Consider the following 12958-nt stretch of genomic DNA (forward strand, 5'->3'; position numbering starts at 1 on the left):
CTCATCCTTCGGGATGGAATCTCACCATTTACGGAGACATTCCGGAGTGACGATTTGCCCGCAGTTGATGATTTCCAAGTGGATCGGACACATTACCCGTCAATGCCCTAAGCACGATGACGAAGAATATCCCGAGCAGGATACATCATTCCGAATAGATACCATGCAGATGTATATAAAGGTAGAAGTAGACACCAGTAAGAATACCACTCATCAACAGCAAAATACACCATCATCACCATTCTAAACAACCTTATCCACAACATCACCACAACTCACCATGTCTCCCACCCGTCCCCCTCTCCATCCCAGCCTCTCAGCCATCCACCAAACCATCCCAACCATGGACATCAGCACCCCCGAAAAACGGCGCGTCTACCGCGACTACCTCACCACGCACTTCACCCTCGAAAACACCCTCAAAGGCAAAGAATCCACCATCGCCTACCAAGAAGTGGACATCCCGGGCCCCACCGGCCCCCTCCGCGCCACCATCTTCCGCCCCAAACACACCACCTTGGATGTCACCTCCACCCCGGGAATCCTGCACATGCACGGCGGCGGCCACTCCACCGGCAACCGCTTCATGGGCTTCACCGTGTTAGACTGGGTAGAATCCCTCGGCGCCGTGATCATGACCGCGGAGTACCGTCTCGCGCCAGAACATCCGCAGCCGGCACAGCTCGAGGACAGCTACGCAGCATTGAAATGGTTCAGCGAGCACGCTGAGGAGCTCGGATTCAATCCATCTAAACTAGTCGTCTGTGGTGGTTCAGCCGGAGGCAACCTCGCCGCGGGAGTGAGTTTGCTTGCGCGGGATCGGGCCGGCCCGGCGATCAGGGGTCAGGTGCTAATGTACCCCTGGGTGGACGACGGAGTGGAGTGGAATTCGATGGACCAGTTTGGGGATATTGCGCCGTTGACCAAGGCGGATGCGGCGCAGGCGAGTGATTTTGCCTTTGGCGTCAATCGGGAGTTTGCGGATATGTATACGGTTCCGTTGCGGGCGGAGAGTTTTGTGGGTTTGCCGGAGACGTTTATTGATGTTGGGGAGGCGGATGTGTTTCGTGATCAGGATTTGGCGTATGCGGCGAGGTTGTGGAGGGATGGGGTTGCTACTGAGTTGCATGTTTGGCCTGGCTGTTGGCATGGGTTTGATGCTTTTGTGCCCGAGGCGGAGGTGAGTCGCACGGCGAGGGAGGCGAGGTTGGCGTGGTTGAGGAGGGTGTTGGATATTCCGGTGGTGGCTTAGGGGGTGGTTGTTTTCATTCTTGCTTTGGTGTATATGTTATTGATTTCTGTGCAAGTATAGAAGGAGTTGTTGATACTGTTACCTGTTTATACTAGAACTACAATAGGAGTCAAAGAGAATCAACATCTAGTCTATTATATACGTATGGGTACTCAGCATTAAACAACTCACTTGGTCCCATCTTTCTTCGTCCCATCAGCATTTTCCACCTTCACAGAAGCACCCTGTTCACTGTCTCTTTGACTCCTCTCATTGTCAGGCTTCTGCTTGACACTGCGCCATTCCATGCCAACTGCACCAATGATAGCAAGACAAGCCATAACAAGTCCCACCAGAAAGCACCCACGCAGAGAATCATTATAAGCCCGCAGAGCATCATCTCGATACGCCTCAGGAACAAGGTGTAACACCTGCGTCACACCCGTACTCTGGATCACCCGCGGAGTTATATCCACCCCTGGAATATTTGCAAGCCGCCTAGCCAGCTGATTCGACAGAACATTCTGACCAACAGACGTAAAAATAGCCCCAAAAAGCTGCTGCCCGAAGAACATAAGCGACGCTCCGATAGCGACGTCCTTCCGCGGCAAAACAGTCTGTGCGGCCATATTGGGAGTCTGGGTAGACGAACCAAGGCCGTATCCGTAGAGAATCTGGAAACCGATCCATTTTCCCTCTGAGGTATTGAGATTCAGAGTGGTCAACAGGCCAGCACCGATTGATGTCAGACAGACACCGAAGATCAAGAAAGGCGTGTAGTATCCGATGCGGGAGATGAGTTGGCCGGTGATGATGGATGCTAGGACTAGTGGTATTATCATTGGAAGGAGGTGGATGCCACTGCTGACTGCTGAGATGCCTTCAATGGCTTGGAACCAGATGGGGAGGTAGTACACTAGTAACTTGTTGTTGGTATAGCATTTCTGCAAGCGATGGGTGGAGACTTACCGATGATCATCATATGTGCACCTTGGCAGCAGCTCACCCAGAAGCCGCTGGCAATGCTACGCTGGAGGAGTATTTTGGGCGGTAATGTTGCTTGCTCTGGCTTCCAGATTTGGATCACTAGAAAGGCGATGAGAAGCACGAACGCGAGCACAAGCAATGCGATGATTCTTCCATTGCTCCACTAGTTCTGTTAGATCATGTGAATGTTGTTGAAATGTAGAGGAAGCGATTACTTACGTTGTACGTTGTACCGCCCCATTGTAGGGCCAGACATAGGCAGACAACTCCGGGAATAAGTGCCACCATTCCCAATGCATTCAACTGCTGCAGCTTCGCTTTCAGTGGTGCATCCGTGGTCGGTCGTGCGGGAACATGCAGTAGAAAGAACACGACAACAAGTACCACGCCACCAAGAGGAAGGTTGATGTAGAAGCACCACCTCCAAGTAACGTTGGTGGTAAAGGCACCGCCAATCAGCGGACCAGACACTGATGCGATACCAAACACAGCCCCAAAGAAACCCTGGTATTTAGGTCGCTTATGGAGCGGAACAGAGTACACAATAATGACCATCTAATGGAAATGTAAGCGACAGAAGCTCTTATATCTAGGGGATGGAGAACCCTACGGCACCAGAGAGGACTCCACCAGCTCCTATTCCGGCAATGGCCCTGCCGATGATAAAGGCAATAGAGCTTGGTGCAGCACCACACAGAGCTGACCCGGCCTCAAAGAGTATTATAGACGACATGAATATAGCCTTGATGCTGAAAGAAGGATACAGCTTTCCGAACATCAGCTGGAAGGCACAGTTGGTGAGCAAATATGCCGTCCCGTACCAGCCAATATCGCCGGCCGAATCAAACTCATTGGTGATTTGGGGTATCGCTGTGGATATTATCACGCGGTCCTATGCAAACGTCAGCTTGATACCCACCGTAGATCAGACTATGGTAGAGTACCAATGACACGAGAAACATGCCAATCAAGATGGACATTATGAGCATTGCAAGACGGAAGCCCGAGGGGTAGGTCACATCGGGCTGGATGCTCTCGGTAGTATTGGGGTGAGATTTGCCCGTAGTCTTGGGCCCTTGGGTCTGGTTGTGCTTTTGGAGAGACATCCTGATCATTGACAACTGCTTGGAGAACCTATGGCACGTATGGGGAAGGAAAGGCTAGTAAGGTGGAGAGGCAAGCAAAGAATGGCGTGGTTTGGCAAACGATGTACCCAACCAAGTAAATGTACCAACATTTTGCTCAATATATACATCGCAAGCCATGCTAAGAACATCCATCCTCGGCCGAGCACTGGTCCTGCATGCAGCTGTGGTGTCGATATCTACTCGGAAATGAAGCCGGCCATCTCGGGATCCGATACAAACCGCGCTAAACCATTCTGAGACCCGAAGGCCCCGAAGACTCCAAGCTCGGACATCAATCACCCGATCTGCACTCTGCACACTATTCTACTATGGAGCCAATGTCTGGTCAACACTGCTTGTTTCATTCACTCGAATAACAGCCGAGGGTCCAGATTCAGTAAATGTCGTCAAACACTCCAACAGGGCCCCAGGGCCTGAATCGACCCAAACTCGCATGTTCCCTCTGTGCACGTCGTAAGGTGAAATGCGACAAGCGCGACCCCTGCTCCAACTGCATCAAGGCGCAAGCTCGGTGTCTATATGAAGCTCCTGCGTCACCGCGCCCACGAAAACGGGCTGCTGATGAAGAGCTTGTCACACGGCTAGCCCAGTACGAGGAACTCATGCGGAAACACAATATCGATTTCTCCTCGCTTACCCATACCTGGGTCACTCCTAACCAGGAAAGTCACAAGAAGAGCAACTCGGCTGGCTCGAGTGCCGCAGTGGGTGACAGAACTGGTGTTAATATACCATCACGGCCCACTGAGACTATGGCCGCAGAAAGAGAACTGTGGGTTTCCTGCACGAATACGTGGTTTGCAAGGTTACTAATTGCTGACAGGTGTCTGTGGTCGGATCTAAGCCCAGAGGTTGGTGGTTCCAGCTACTAACCATGGACGTTGAGTACTGATATGCATTTGCGATTAGCTCAAGTATCCCTCCATGCAGAGCCTCAGGCACCAGAATGACCCCCTCTTATATCCTACTCCTTCCCTGGAAGAGGCTATCCCTGATACACAAAGCATCCACAACTTACATCCAGAACCCAGACACATCTACAGGTTGTGGCAGCTTTTTGTCGAAAGGGTCGATCCAACGATAAAGATCGTCCATGTGCCCACCCTGCAGCAGCGTATCTTAGACGCTAGCTACAATCCCACCCGCGCATCCAAGCCGCTGACAGCTATTATTTTCGGCATGTATACCATCTCAGTCACCTCAATCTCTTCAGACGAGTGCGAGGCCTATTTTGGTCGGGGGAAGGCCGTTCTCCTGGCACGATACCGAACCGCTACTCTCCGTGCTCTTATTGCAGTTGACTTTCTCTCGACCAACGACCTCGAAGTTCTACAAGCACTAGCAATATTTCTCTTCTCGAACCCAGGATCGGATTTAGCAACCACCCTATCCAGCGCCGCGGTCCGACTAGCCGAGAAGATGGGCCTACATCAAGAACCATCTGACCCCAGTATATCATTCTTCGAGAAGGAGATGCGCATCCGTCTATGGTGGCAGCTGCGTGGCCTCGACGCGCGTTGTCGCATTAATTCCACGCCAGGAATAAAGAAGCCACCACCCCCTTCCGAGATAGGTGACGTCCGCCTCCCACTCAACGTCAACGACGCAGACTTGCATCCGGACATGACTGAACCTCCTTTGGAACATAACGGTCCCACAGAAATGATGTGTGTCCTGTTAAAGATGGAGGTCTCCAATTGGCGTCGACATTCGCCAATAGCAGTCAAGCTCATCGAAAGTGTGTTGCAGAATTCGGTCAGAACCAGAGAGGTAATTGAACTGGAGAGCAAGGCGGTCGATGAGCTCGAGGAGATATACCATCGGAAGTACTTCCGAAATTATGATCCACATATCCCACTTCACAAGCTTGCCCATGCTATTGCGAACCTGTCGATTGCGCGCTTCAAATTCAACATTTATCATCCTCGGGGACGACTCACGGCAACTGACGGCGAGACGTATATGTCACCTGATGAAAGTGATATACTGTTCGAGTCGGCCCTGACCTGGACACAGTCCATGATGGACATCAGGTTACGGAGCAAGTTCCCGTATTACTTATTCACGCATCTCACAACAGACTCGTACATGGATGCCTATATCTACCTCCTCAGTGAATTGCGGCGACGATGTTCAGGGGACCGAGTAGCTCTAGCTTGGCAATTGGTCGAGGACCTCTTCAACGAACATCCTGAGCTTATCGATGATAACAATCAGTTCTTTGCTGCGTTCACGGACTTGACCTTGGAAGCGTGGGAAGCTCGCAGAGACAAGTTGACTGATTGTGATGGAGGTCTAGAAGCTGTCACAGTGCCATCATTCATTCAACGAATCTATGGTCGGAAAGGGAGCGATCAACCTGGTGGTATTGGTCTACCTCCTATCCTACATTCGCATGAACTTGGAGGCGTTGGCTTGCAGGGTGACAAGGATACGAGCTGGCTGTATTGGGAGGACTTCCTTCAGTTGTGAGCACGAATATAGAAATTAACGAGACGAGACATCAGTAGAAATGGATTTTAGGAACAGGTTGATATCATTGAGCTCATACTCCAAAGATTGGGATGATAGCTCTCTCCAGGCGCCTGAGATACATTTGGATGACAAACACTTGCACATCTGATGAAGAACAATGAGCTAATGCTTCCTCTAGTTTCGATCCCTCGTCATAGGAGGTAATTACGGTCATCGAGATAATCACATTGAAGTCGTAGGACCGGCTTTGGTGTGATTAAAACGATATTCGATTAACATACGATCAATACTTCGATAAATTCAGCTATAACTACCACTAAAAGCAAACATGAAACACAGATTCATCTCCACCAACGTATCGGTCTTCACCCCCTCAAGCTCTACATCGGACCCCCGCATCTTATCCATCCTCGTAGAACGAATAACCAGGAAAATCTTCGTGGGTGCAAGTCAGAATTGACGGAGCATTGCATAACCGAAGATTGACGATGGTCTGATTACTGAGAACTCAGGTTGTCAGACAGTCGCTGTGCGATATAAACAACACAATGAAAGTCGGCAACGCGAACAAGTCACCTAACTCCTCATTCTAATGCTCCCAGTCGACAAGAAGATATCATTCCCTCGTCCTAGCAAGCTTTGCAGTATTTCGTCTTCGGCTGCCCACATTCCCGACATCTTCTCCTCCGCGCAGCTGCCTGCACCGCGATGGCACTAGTCAGCCTGCCGAAAGCAGCACCATCTGCTCGCTGCTCGCAGTCCTCCATATGCTTGATAATAAAGTCATCGGTGCGCTGCTTGGGAGAATGACCGCGTATTTTGATAGACTCCAGTGGGTCATCCGAGACCCGAAGGAATCTACGAGCAGTGCTAACCAACCAGTTGATCTGCTTGCCGACATCTAGAAGGACATGGTAACGAACGCCCTTCTGCGTATGCTCCTCACGGCATCCATAGAACTCAGCGGAAGTGAGATGCTTCTGCTTCAACCTCGCCCGAAGGCCTTCCACAAAAGCGGCTTCATCTGACAAAGAACATTCGGCGTAGGTCAGAAACATCCATCGACAATGTAACTTCTTGTGCGAAGGATCCGAGGCATGAGGCAAGGGCCCAGCTGTTCCAACAGAAGACTGTTGAGAGACTTTGACAGGAAAGCGACCAAAAGGCATGGTAATTTGAATGAACACGTTCGTCTGAATGAATCATGATCAAGGTCAAGGTCACTTACCCTCTCGTACTATTTATGCTCAACAGAAATCCCTCACATGGCAGGGAATTTCCTAATTAGGCAGGTTTCTCAGTCTCGCCAAGGCATACCCTTCAATACACATGAATCAGCAGATGATAGGCTGTTTTGGACATCCCGCTGAAATGACTCGTTTTATGACGTCATAGCGGTACTGTGGAGCGTTGTGATGCCTCAAGGTGTTGAGGCAGTGTCTGACACACTCAGGCACACTCGTTATAACTTTGCCTTCTGTCTGTGAGACTTGAGACTCACATAATTTCCCCTTTAGGCGTAATTACATAACCGGGAGGATGAGGAGGGGCCCCCCGCGATAGGCGGGCTTCCCCCTTAGCGGGATACGAGGGGGTAATCGGACGGTAAGGACGGGCGGTAGGCAGCAGCAGAATCCCAAACAGGGAATTCCCGCCAGTCTCGCGGTATTGACAGTCGAGACTGCCCCACCGGCCTAATCGGGCAGGGCCGAGGGCCTGTCAGAATGCCCGGTAGGGCGGCTGGTAGATGTTGGTCTTTCTGCCTCCTTTATACGTTCAATATGGGTTGGTTTTGTGCGGGTAAGCTCGTGCCTGTTGGTCTGTTCGTGAACCTTCGGTTCGCACAGCGCTATGAAGCGGCCGAGTGTGGCGAGGATTACGAAGTGTACGGTGGGTTGGTGAAGCTCCAGTCTTTCAGTATACCTTTACGACGTCCTCTTGTTTATCGTGACTCTTTCGTAGAGTTGGGGTATGTGTTCCGCGTTGATGGGGTTTACGGGGAAATTTGCTGAGTCTCAAGTCTCAGGTAAAGTTATATGAAGTGGAGTTGCTGAGACACCTGAGGCATCAATCTTCTACAACTCGATCAACACATGATCGATCATCACCCTGGGTATGCAACGTAGATCCTAAGAGAGTGCACCATAAAGAAGGGATTCAGGCGCTTGATATAAATAGGCCTCGTTTAGGTGTTAGTATATGTACCCTTTTCCGGCCCTCGCATTAACAGCGTTAGCCATGAAATGCACCTTGTACTCGGAGAATAAGCCACAGGCAGAAGAAGTGGAAGAAAAGAATATAAGCAATAGGTAGATATTGAATTTAGTGATTAATTCACAGAAAATCGAGAAGGAGTAATAGAATAGAACCGGCATGTCATCACTGTAATGTCGCCGCACTGATTGCACTCTTTATACAAACATCATGCACCTCAAGTGTCGTGAATCATGTGAATTATGATTAATCAAGTAAAAGAATGAAACAACATAAGATCACCATCTACGACGCATCCTTCAACTTCGGGTGGAACAAGGACAGTAATGATGATGGTGAATGCAGATCAAATACGCCGGGTGTCACCGGCTATCCAGCCATGACGTCACATGATTATAAGGAGGTCAGCACTGCTGAGACCAACTTGGTTTCCTCCATCTCACATCACCCATTGCACCATGGTTACTGTGAACGAATACTGCGGGCTTGAAGACTATGGCCTGGTGGGGGACATGCACACCTGTGCGCTGGTCAGCAAGAATGGCAGCGTCGACTCCATGTGCTGGCCGGTTTTCGATTCCCCGTCCATCTTCTGCCGCATCTTAGACAAGGGGAAGGGAGGCCATTTCTCGATTAGTCCGGGTCACAGATTGAAGAACCCTTTGAGTAAGCAGCGCTATCGCCCATATACCAACATGCTGGAGACCCGTTGGATTCATGAAGAAGGCGTGGTCAACATCTTGGATTACTTTCCGATTGCAAAATCCAAGTCGCACGCGGTCGAGAAAGGCCTTCCCCAGTGGTGTCGATGCTACCAGAACAAAGGCTCCTCACACCCGCAGGCATGCTGTTCTGGGATGGTACGGAAAGCAGAGTGCGTACGTGGTGAGATGGAGATAGACATCGAGCTTTTCCCGGCATTCAACTACGCTCGCGATTCACATATAGCCCAGCAGTCCTCATCTTCGGATGACAGGATCCAAGTATACCACTTCCAGGCAGCAGCTCAGAATCTCGTTGTCAGCGTTCTGGGAGACAAGGGTGATCTCTATACAGATGAGTCTGGTTTGAACATCGAGTTTGAGCTGTCCGACCGACCCGGGCACCTGGGCCCCGGTTTGGTTGGGAAGGTTACCCTGAAAGAAGGACAGTCAATTACTATGCTTCTCCACGATCAGGAATCTATAACCTGCAATGCTGAGGACCTAGCACCCTATCTACAGCAGATTGAGCGAACAACAGGCGATTTCTGGTCCGACTGGTCAAGCAAATGCACCTTTCGAGGCCACTACCGTGAGCAAGTGGAGCGCAGCCTACTTGTTCTCAAGCTGCTGACCTACAAGCCAACCGGGGCGATTGTCGCAGCTCCCACTTTCTCTTTGCCGGAGCATATAGGCGGAAGCCGCAACTGGGACTATCGCTACTCCTGGGTGCGCGATGCAGCATTCACCGTCTATGTGTTCCTGAAGAACGGCTATCCCGAAGAAGCCGAATCATACATCAACTTCATCTTCGAACGCATCTTCCCCCCCATGGATAAGGATCCAAAACCAGGGGAGCCCTTCCTGCCTATCATGATCACCATTCATGGCGAGCGCGATATTCCCGAGATGGAACTTGACCATCTGGAGGGGTATCGGGGGAGCCGACCGGTGCGTATCGGCAACGGTGCAGCGACTCATATCCAGCTCGACATTTATGGAGAATTGATGGACAGCATTTACCTCTACAACAAGCATGCGGCCGATATATCGTACGATCAGTGGCGAGCTATTCGTCGTATGGTCGATTTCGTTATCCAGATCCGCCATCAACCGGACCAGTCCATCTGGGAAGTCCGCGGACCACCCCAGAACTTTGTCTATTCCAAGATCATGCTTTGGGTGGCCTTAGATCGTGGCGTGCGGCTGGCGGAGAAGAGATCTAATCTGCCATGTCCAGACCGGGCACGATGGATGCAGGAACGTGATGCACTATACGATGAAATCATGACCAAGGGGTATAACGCGGAGAAGGGATTCTTCTGCATGAGCTACGAGAATCAAGATGCTATGGACGCTGCTGTACTTATTGCACCGTTGGTGTTTTTCGTAGCCCCGAATGATCCCCGGTTATTGAGCACCATCCAGAAGATCACGGATGTTCCTGCAAAGGGAGGTTTGAGTGTGGCAAATATGGTGTCACGGTATGATACTGGCAAGGTCGATGATGGTAAGCTATCCTCCCCTTGCTACAGCACACATCTAACTATTATTCCAGGTGTTGGAGGCAACGAAGGCGCTTTCCTCATGGTCACATTCTGGCTCGTCGAAGCCATGATGCGTGTAAGTTCCGACTTTCACCTCCTAGCTGTTTCATTATCGTTAGCTTACAATTGTCGTCAGGCCGCCCGGTCCAAAGCGTATCTTCCTCACGACCCATTCTTCCAACAACTACGCAAGACAGCGACCTCGCAGTTTGACGGCATTCTTTCTTTTGCTAACCACCTGGGAATGTTCTCCGAAGAAGTAGCGACGTCCGGAGAGCAGATCGGCAACATGCCGCAGGCATTTAGTCACCTTGCATGCGTGAGTGCGGCGATGAATCTGGGCGGAGGAGGCGAGAGATGATATTACCTGATCATGATAGCTTAGAAGGGGCCGTGCATATTGGATGATACTATGCAGTCGTTTTGACACACGGTCTCAGACTGGGTGAACAGTAAATGAATGCGTTCTTGGCTAAGACTATCCTAGTACTATAAATTCCAGATTCGTCAGGGTCATTAAACAATAATATATTGTATCGTATTGCGCAGTATACTCAACAGAAAATATATATGGTGGGCAAAAGCAGTAAAGCCCAGTAGGACTACATACTACTAGTGATGACTAGCAACTCAAGGTGACATTTATTGGCATGTATTTACATCGAGAATCACTTTAAAAGAATTCCCTCGTCCATGGAACATGTCCTTAAAGTGTTTGAGTCACGTGCTTAAAACTATCTTATGTAATAACTAATAATACATTCATGTTTAGGGTTTATAATTGATCATCGATCGATGCTGCACAGACCAACAGGTGGGTCAAGAGAGTCACTAAAGCACGGCCGCCCACTCAGAGATGCTCTAAATGGGTGGGACCGGTCACATTTGCCAATGATCTTCCTCGATTGAAGGGCATTTTATGCCCCTTCAAGACAGATGCATTAGTGGCCTACTTTAGAGCCATTCGATATGCAAGGTCATGCATTAGTCTCATATTTTAGAGCCATCCTGTATGCAAGGTCTTGCATTAGTGCTATCTTTTAGAGCCATTCTATATGCATGGTCTCGCATTAGTACTGCGTTTTAGAACCATTCTATATGCATGGTCTTGCATTAGTCACAGTTTTAGAGCCATTCAATATGCACGGGCCTGCATAAATGCTATATTTACAGCCATACGCCGATGCGATGAGATTATCAGATGGGTGATCACTAGGATTACTAACACAAATCTGAGCCGCCATATACACGGCATTGCATTAGCTTATAGAGTCGTCTGAGACCGTGCATTAGAATTAGCAACGTGGAGGGGAGGACAAATTGTCTCTAATAGGGTAATCTATAGCAGCTGATTTGCAATACCACCACTACCACCGCTCCCACCTGACTACCCATCTTGCCATCACTAACGCTACCCGGTCCGTTCTATGTCATGTCAAAAAAAGTACCTTTTTTACGTCTTCCAAGGTCCATCACCAGCAAAAAGCAGCATTCAGTCATTCCGAGCAAGTATAATAAGATCAGGCAGATTTGCTTTCTCCCGTGTTCTCGTTGGATGAGGTTCCTCCTTTTCAGTAGGTTAGTCGAGTGGCGGCATTGCTGACTCTGGTTCTTGCTCATGCTTACTGTACGGCTCGCGCCATATGTTGAATGCTTCCACATACGGACTCTCCTCATCGATCGGGAACGATGTGCTACTATCCGGGTCGCTGAATCCGAGAGCATCTAGGTCAACGAGATAAAGCTTGTTCGTTCGAGCTTCGTAATTGAGATACCCGGGATGCTGCTGGACTAGCTTGTAGCCTTCTTGCGCATAATCCTGCAATCAGAGCAGCAGTAGTTAGCAAATACATAGATCCCCATTTCCTTAGGAACAAGAACAGCTGCCTTACTCCAGTATATGTGCAAGCTGGGTTCGGATACTTCCAAGCTGCTCATCCGTAAGCTCATCTTGGATATCGTCGACATTTTCGCCCGGCGGTATCTGCATGACCAGAAAGTCGATATAGCCATCAGGAAATGGCATCCAGTCTTCCTGGAACTGGGTTTCATGTTTATAATACTTGGGCCCCAGTCCGCGCTTCCCGAGAAGTGCTGTAAGTTGTACCTCGTGGCAGTAATGTTCTTCAGCCAACTCCTCAGCGTCTGCTGGATCATCAAAATCAAACTCTCCAGGGTCGAGTTGGTAACGGATTTTGAGAAGAGACTCTAGATTGTTTCCCATGTTCTTAACCTTCGTTAGGACTCGGCGTTGACCCAACTCGAAATCCAAGAACTCGGTAAGTTGCTTCACGACCTTCAGCTTCTTCCCGTCGATATCGAAGACTCGTCCTCTGAAGTTGAAGTCCCACATTCCTGTGTTCTTGTCTGGGTAAGCCCTGGAATGAGAAGTAGGGAATGGTATGGTATCTGAGCGAAAAGGTTGGTATAAGTTGCGAGGTGTAGGATGTTGCCTCGGGGTCAGTAAAATTCAGTATGAAGAGGTCAATATGAGTCACGACACGCCATCATTCATCATGACGCTTGAGCGAGGTCATCACGAGCTCGTCATTGCTTGGTATATATTTTCCTTTGGCGATGTTCAAGACAGAAATACTCATGTTGGCGCTGCAGTTGCTACCATGCTATGATTAATACAATGTCACTTGTTCATCA

The 12958-nt window shown here is 49.7% G+C and overlaps 7 protein-coding genes across 7 annotated transcripts; 4 read left to right on the top strand and 3 right to left on the bottom strand.

Annotated features, from left to right (window-relative positions):
- Window positions 1–111: 111 nt before the first annotated feature.
- On the top strand, window positions 112–1368 carry ASPBRDRAFT_47677 (alpha/beta hydrolase). The gene has a single exon (XM_067625908.1). The coding sequence runs from the start codon at window positions 281–283 to the stop codon at window positions 1250–1252; it is 972 nt and encodes a 323-aa protein (XP_067474878.1). The 5' UTR covers window positions 112–280; the 3' UTR covers window positions 1253–1368.
- Window positions 1369–1419: 51 nt separating this feature from the next.
- Window positions 1420–3324, bottom strand: ASPBRDRAFT_135321 (MDR family MFS transporter; the record flags this gene model as incomplete). Its single annotated transcript, XM_067618690.1, has 5 exons — window positions 1420–2147; window positions 2201–2381; window positions 2438–2773; window positions 2829–3110; window positions 3163–3324. The coding sequence occupies 5 exons, from the start codon at window positions 3322–3324 to the stop codon at window positions 1420–1422; spliced, it is 1689 nt and encodes a 562-aa protein (XP_067474879.1).
- Window positions 3325–3741: 417 nt separating this feature from the next.
- On the top strand, window positions 3742–6052 carry ASPBRDRAFT_186191 (uncharacterized protein). The gene is made up of 3 exons (XM_067620067.1): window positions 3742–4138; window positions 4190–4217; window positions 4276–6052. The coding sequence occupies exons 1-3, from the start codon at window positions 3747–3749 to the stop codon at window positions 5836–5838; spliced, it is 1983 nt and encodes a 660-aa protein (XP_067474880.1). The 5' UTR covers window positions 3742–3746; the 3' UTR covers window positions 5839–6052.
- Window positions 6053–6154: 102 nt separating this feature from the next.
- On the bottom strand, window positions 6155–7460 carry ASPBRDRAFT_333610 (uncharacterized protein). Its single transcript, XM_067623112.1, has 2 exons — window positions 7343–7460; window positions 6155–7281 (listed from the first exon to the last, which is right to left on the bottom strand). Exon 2 carries the CDS (start codon window positions 7008–7010, stop codon window positions 6471–6473), a length of 540 nt encoding a protein of 179 aa, XP_067474881.1. The 5' UTR covers window positions 7011–7281; window positions 7343–7460; the 3' UTR covers window positions 6155–6470.
- A 1-nt stretch (window position 7461) lies between these two features.
- ASPBRDRAFT_333605 (uncharacterized protein) lies at window positions 7462–7949 on the top strand. Its single transcript, XM_067623111.1, has 2 exons — window positions 7462–7810; window positions 7868–7949. The coding sequence occupies exons 1-2, from the start codon at window positions 7566–7568 to the stop codon at window positions 7869–7871; spliced, it is 249 nt and encodes an 82-aa protein (XP_067474882.1). The 5' UTR covers window positions 7462–7565; the 3' UTR covers window positions 7872–7949.
- A 564-nt stretch (window positions 7950–8513) lies between these two features.
- Window positions 8514–10664, top strand: ASPBRDRAFT_135349 (glycoside hydrolase family 15 protein; the record flags this gene model as incomplete). The annotated part of the gene is made up of 3 exons (XM_067618693.1): window positions 8514–10266; window positions 10315–10379; window positions 10440–10664. 3 exons carry the CDS (start codon window positions 8514–8516, stop codon window positions 10662–10664), a joined length of 2043 nt encoding a protein of 680 aa, XP_067474883.1.
- A 1218-nt stretch (window positions 10665–11882) lies between these two features.
- On the bottom strand, window positions 11883–12656 carry ASPBRDRAFT_660910 (uncharacterized protein; the record flags this gene model as incomplete). Its single annotated transcript, XM_067628652.1, has 2 exons — window positions 11883–12109; window positions 12227–12656. 2 exons carry the CDS (start codon window positions 12654–12656, stop codon window positions 11883–11885), a joined length of 657 nt encoding a protein of 218 aa, XP_067474884.1.
- Window positions 12657–12958: the final 302 nt, after the last annotated feature.

This window comes from Aspergillus brasiliensis (genome assembly GCF_001889945.1).
Source record: "Aspergillus brasiliensis CBS 101740 unplaced genomic scaffold ASPBRscaffold_15, whole genome shotgun sequence".
Classification (NCBI taxonomy): domain Eukaryota; kingdom Fungi; phylum Ascomycota; class Eurotiomycetes; order Eurotiales; family Aspergillaceae; genus Aspergillus; species Aspergillus brasiliensis.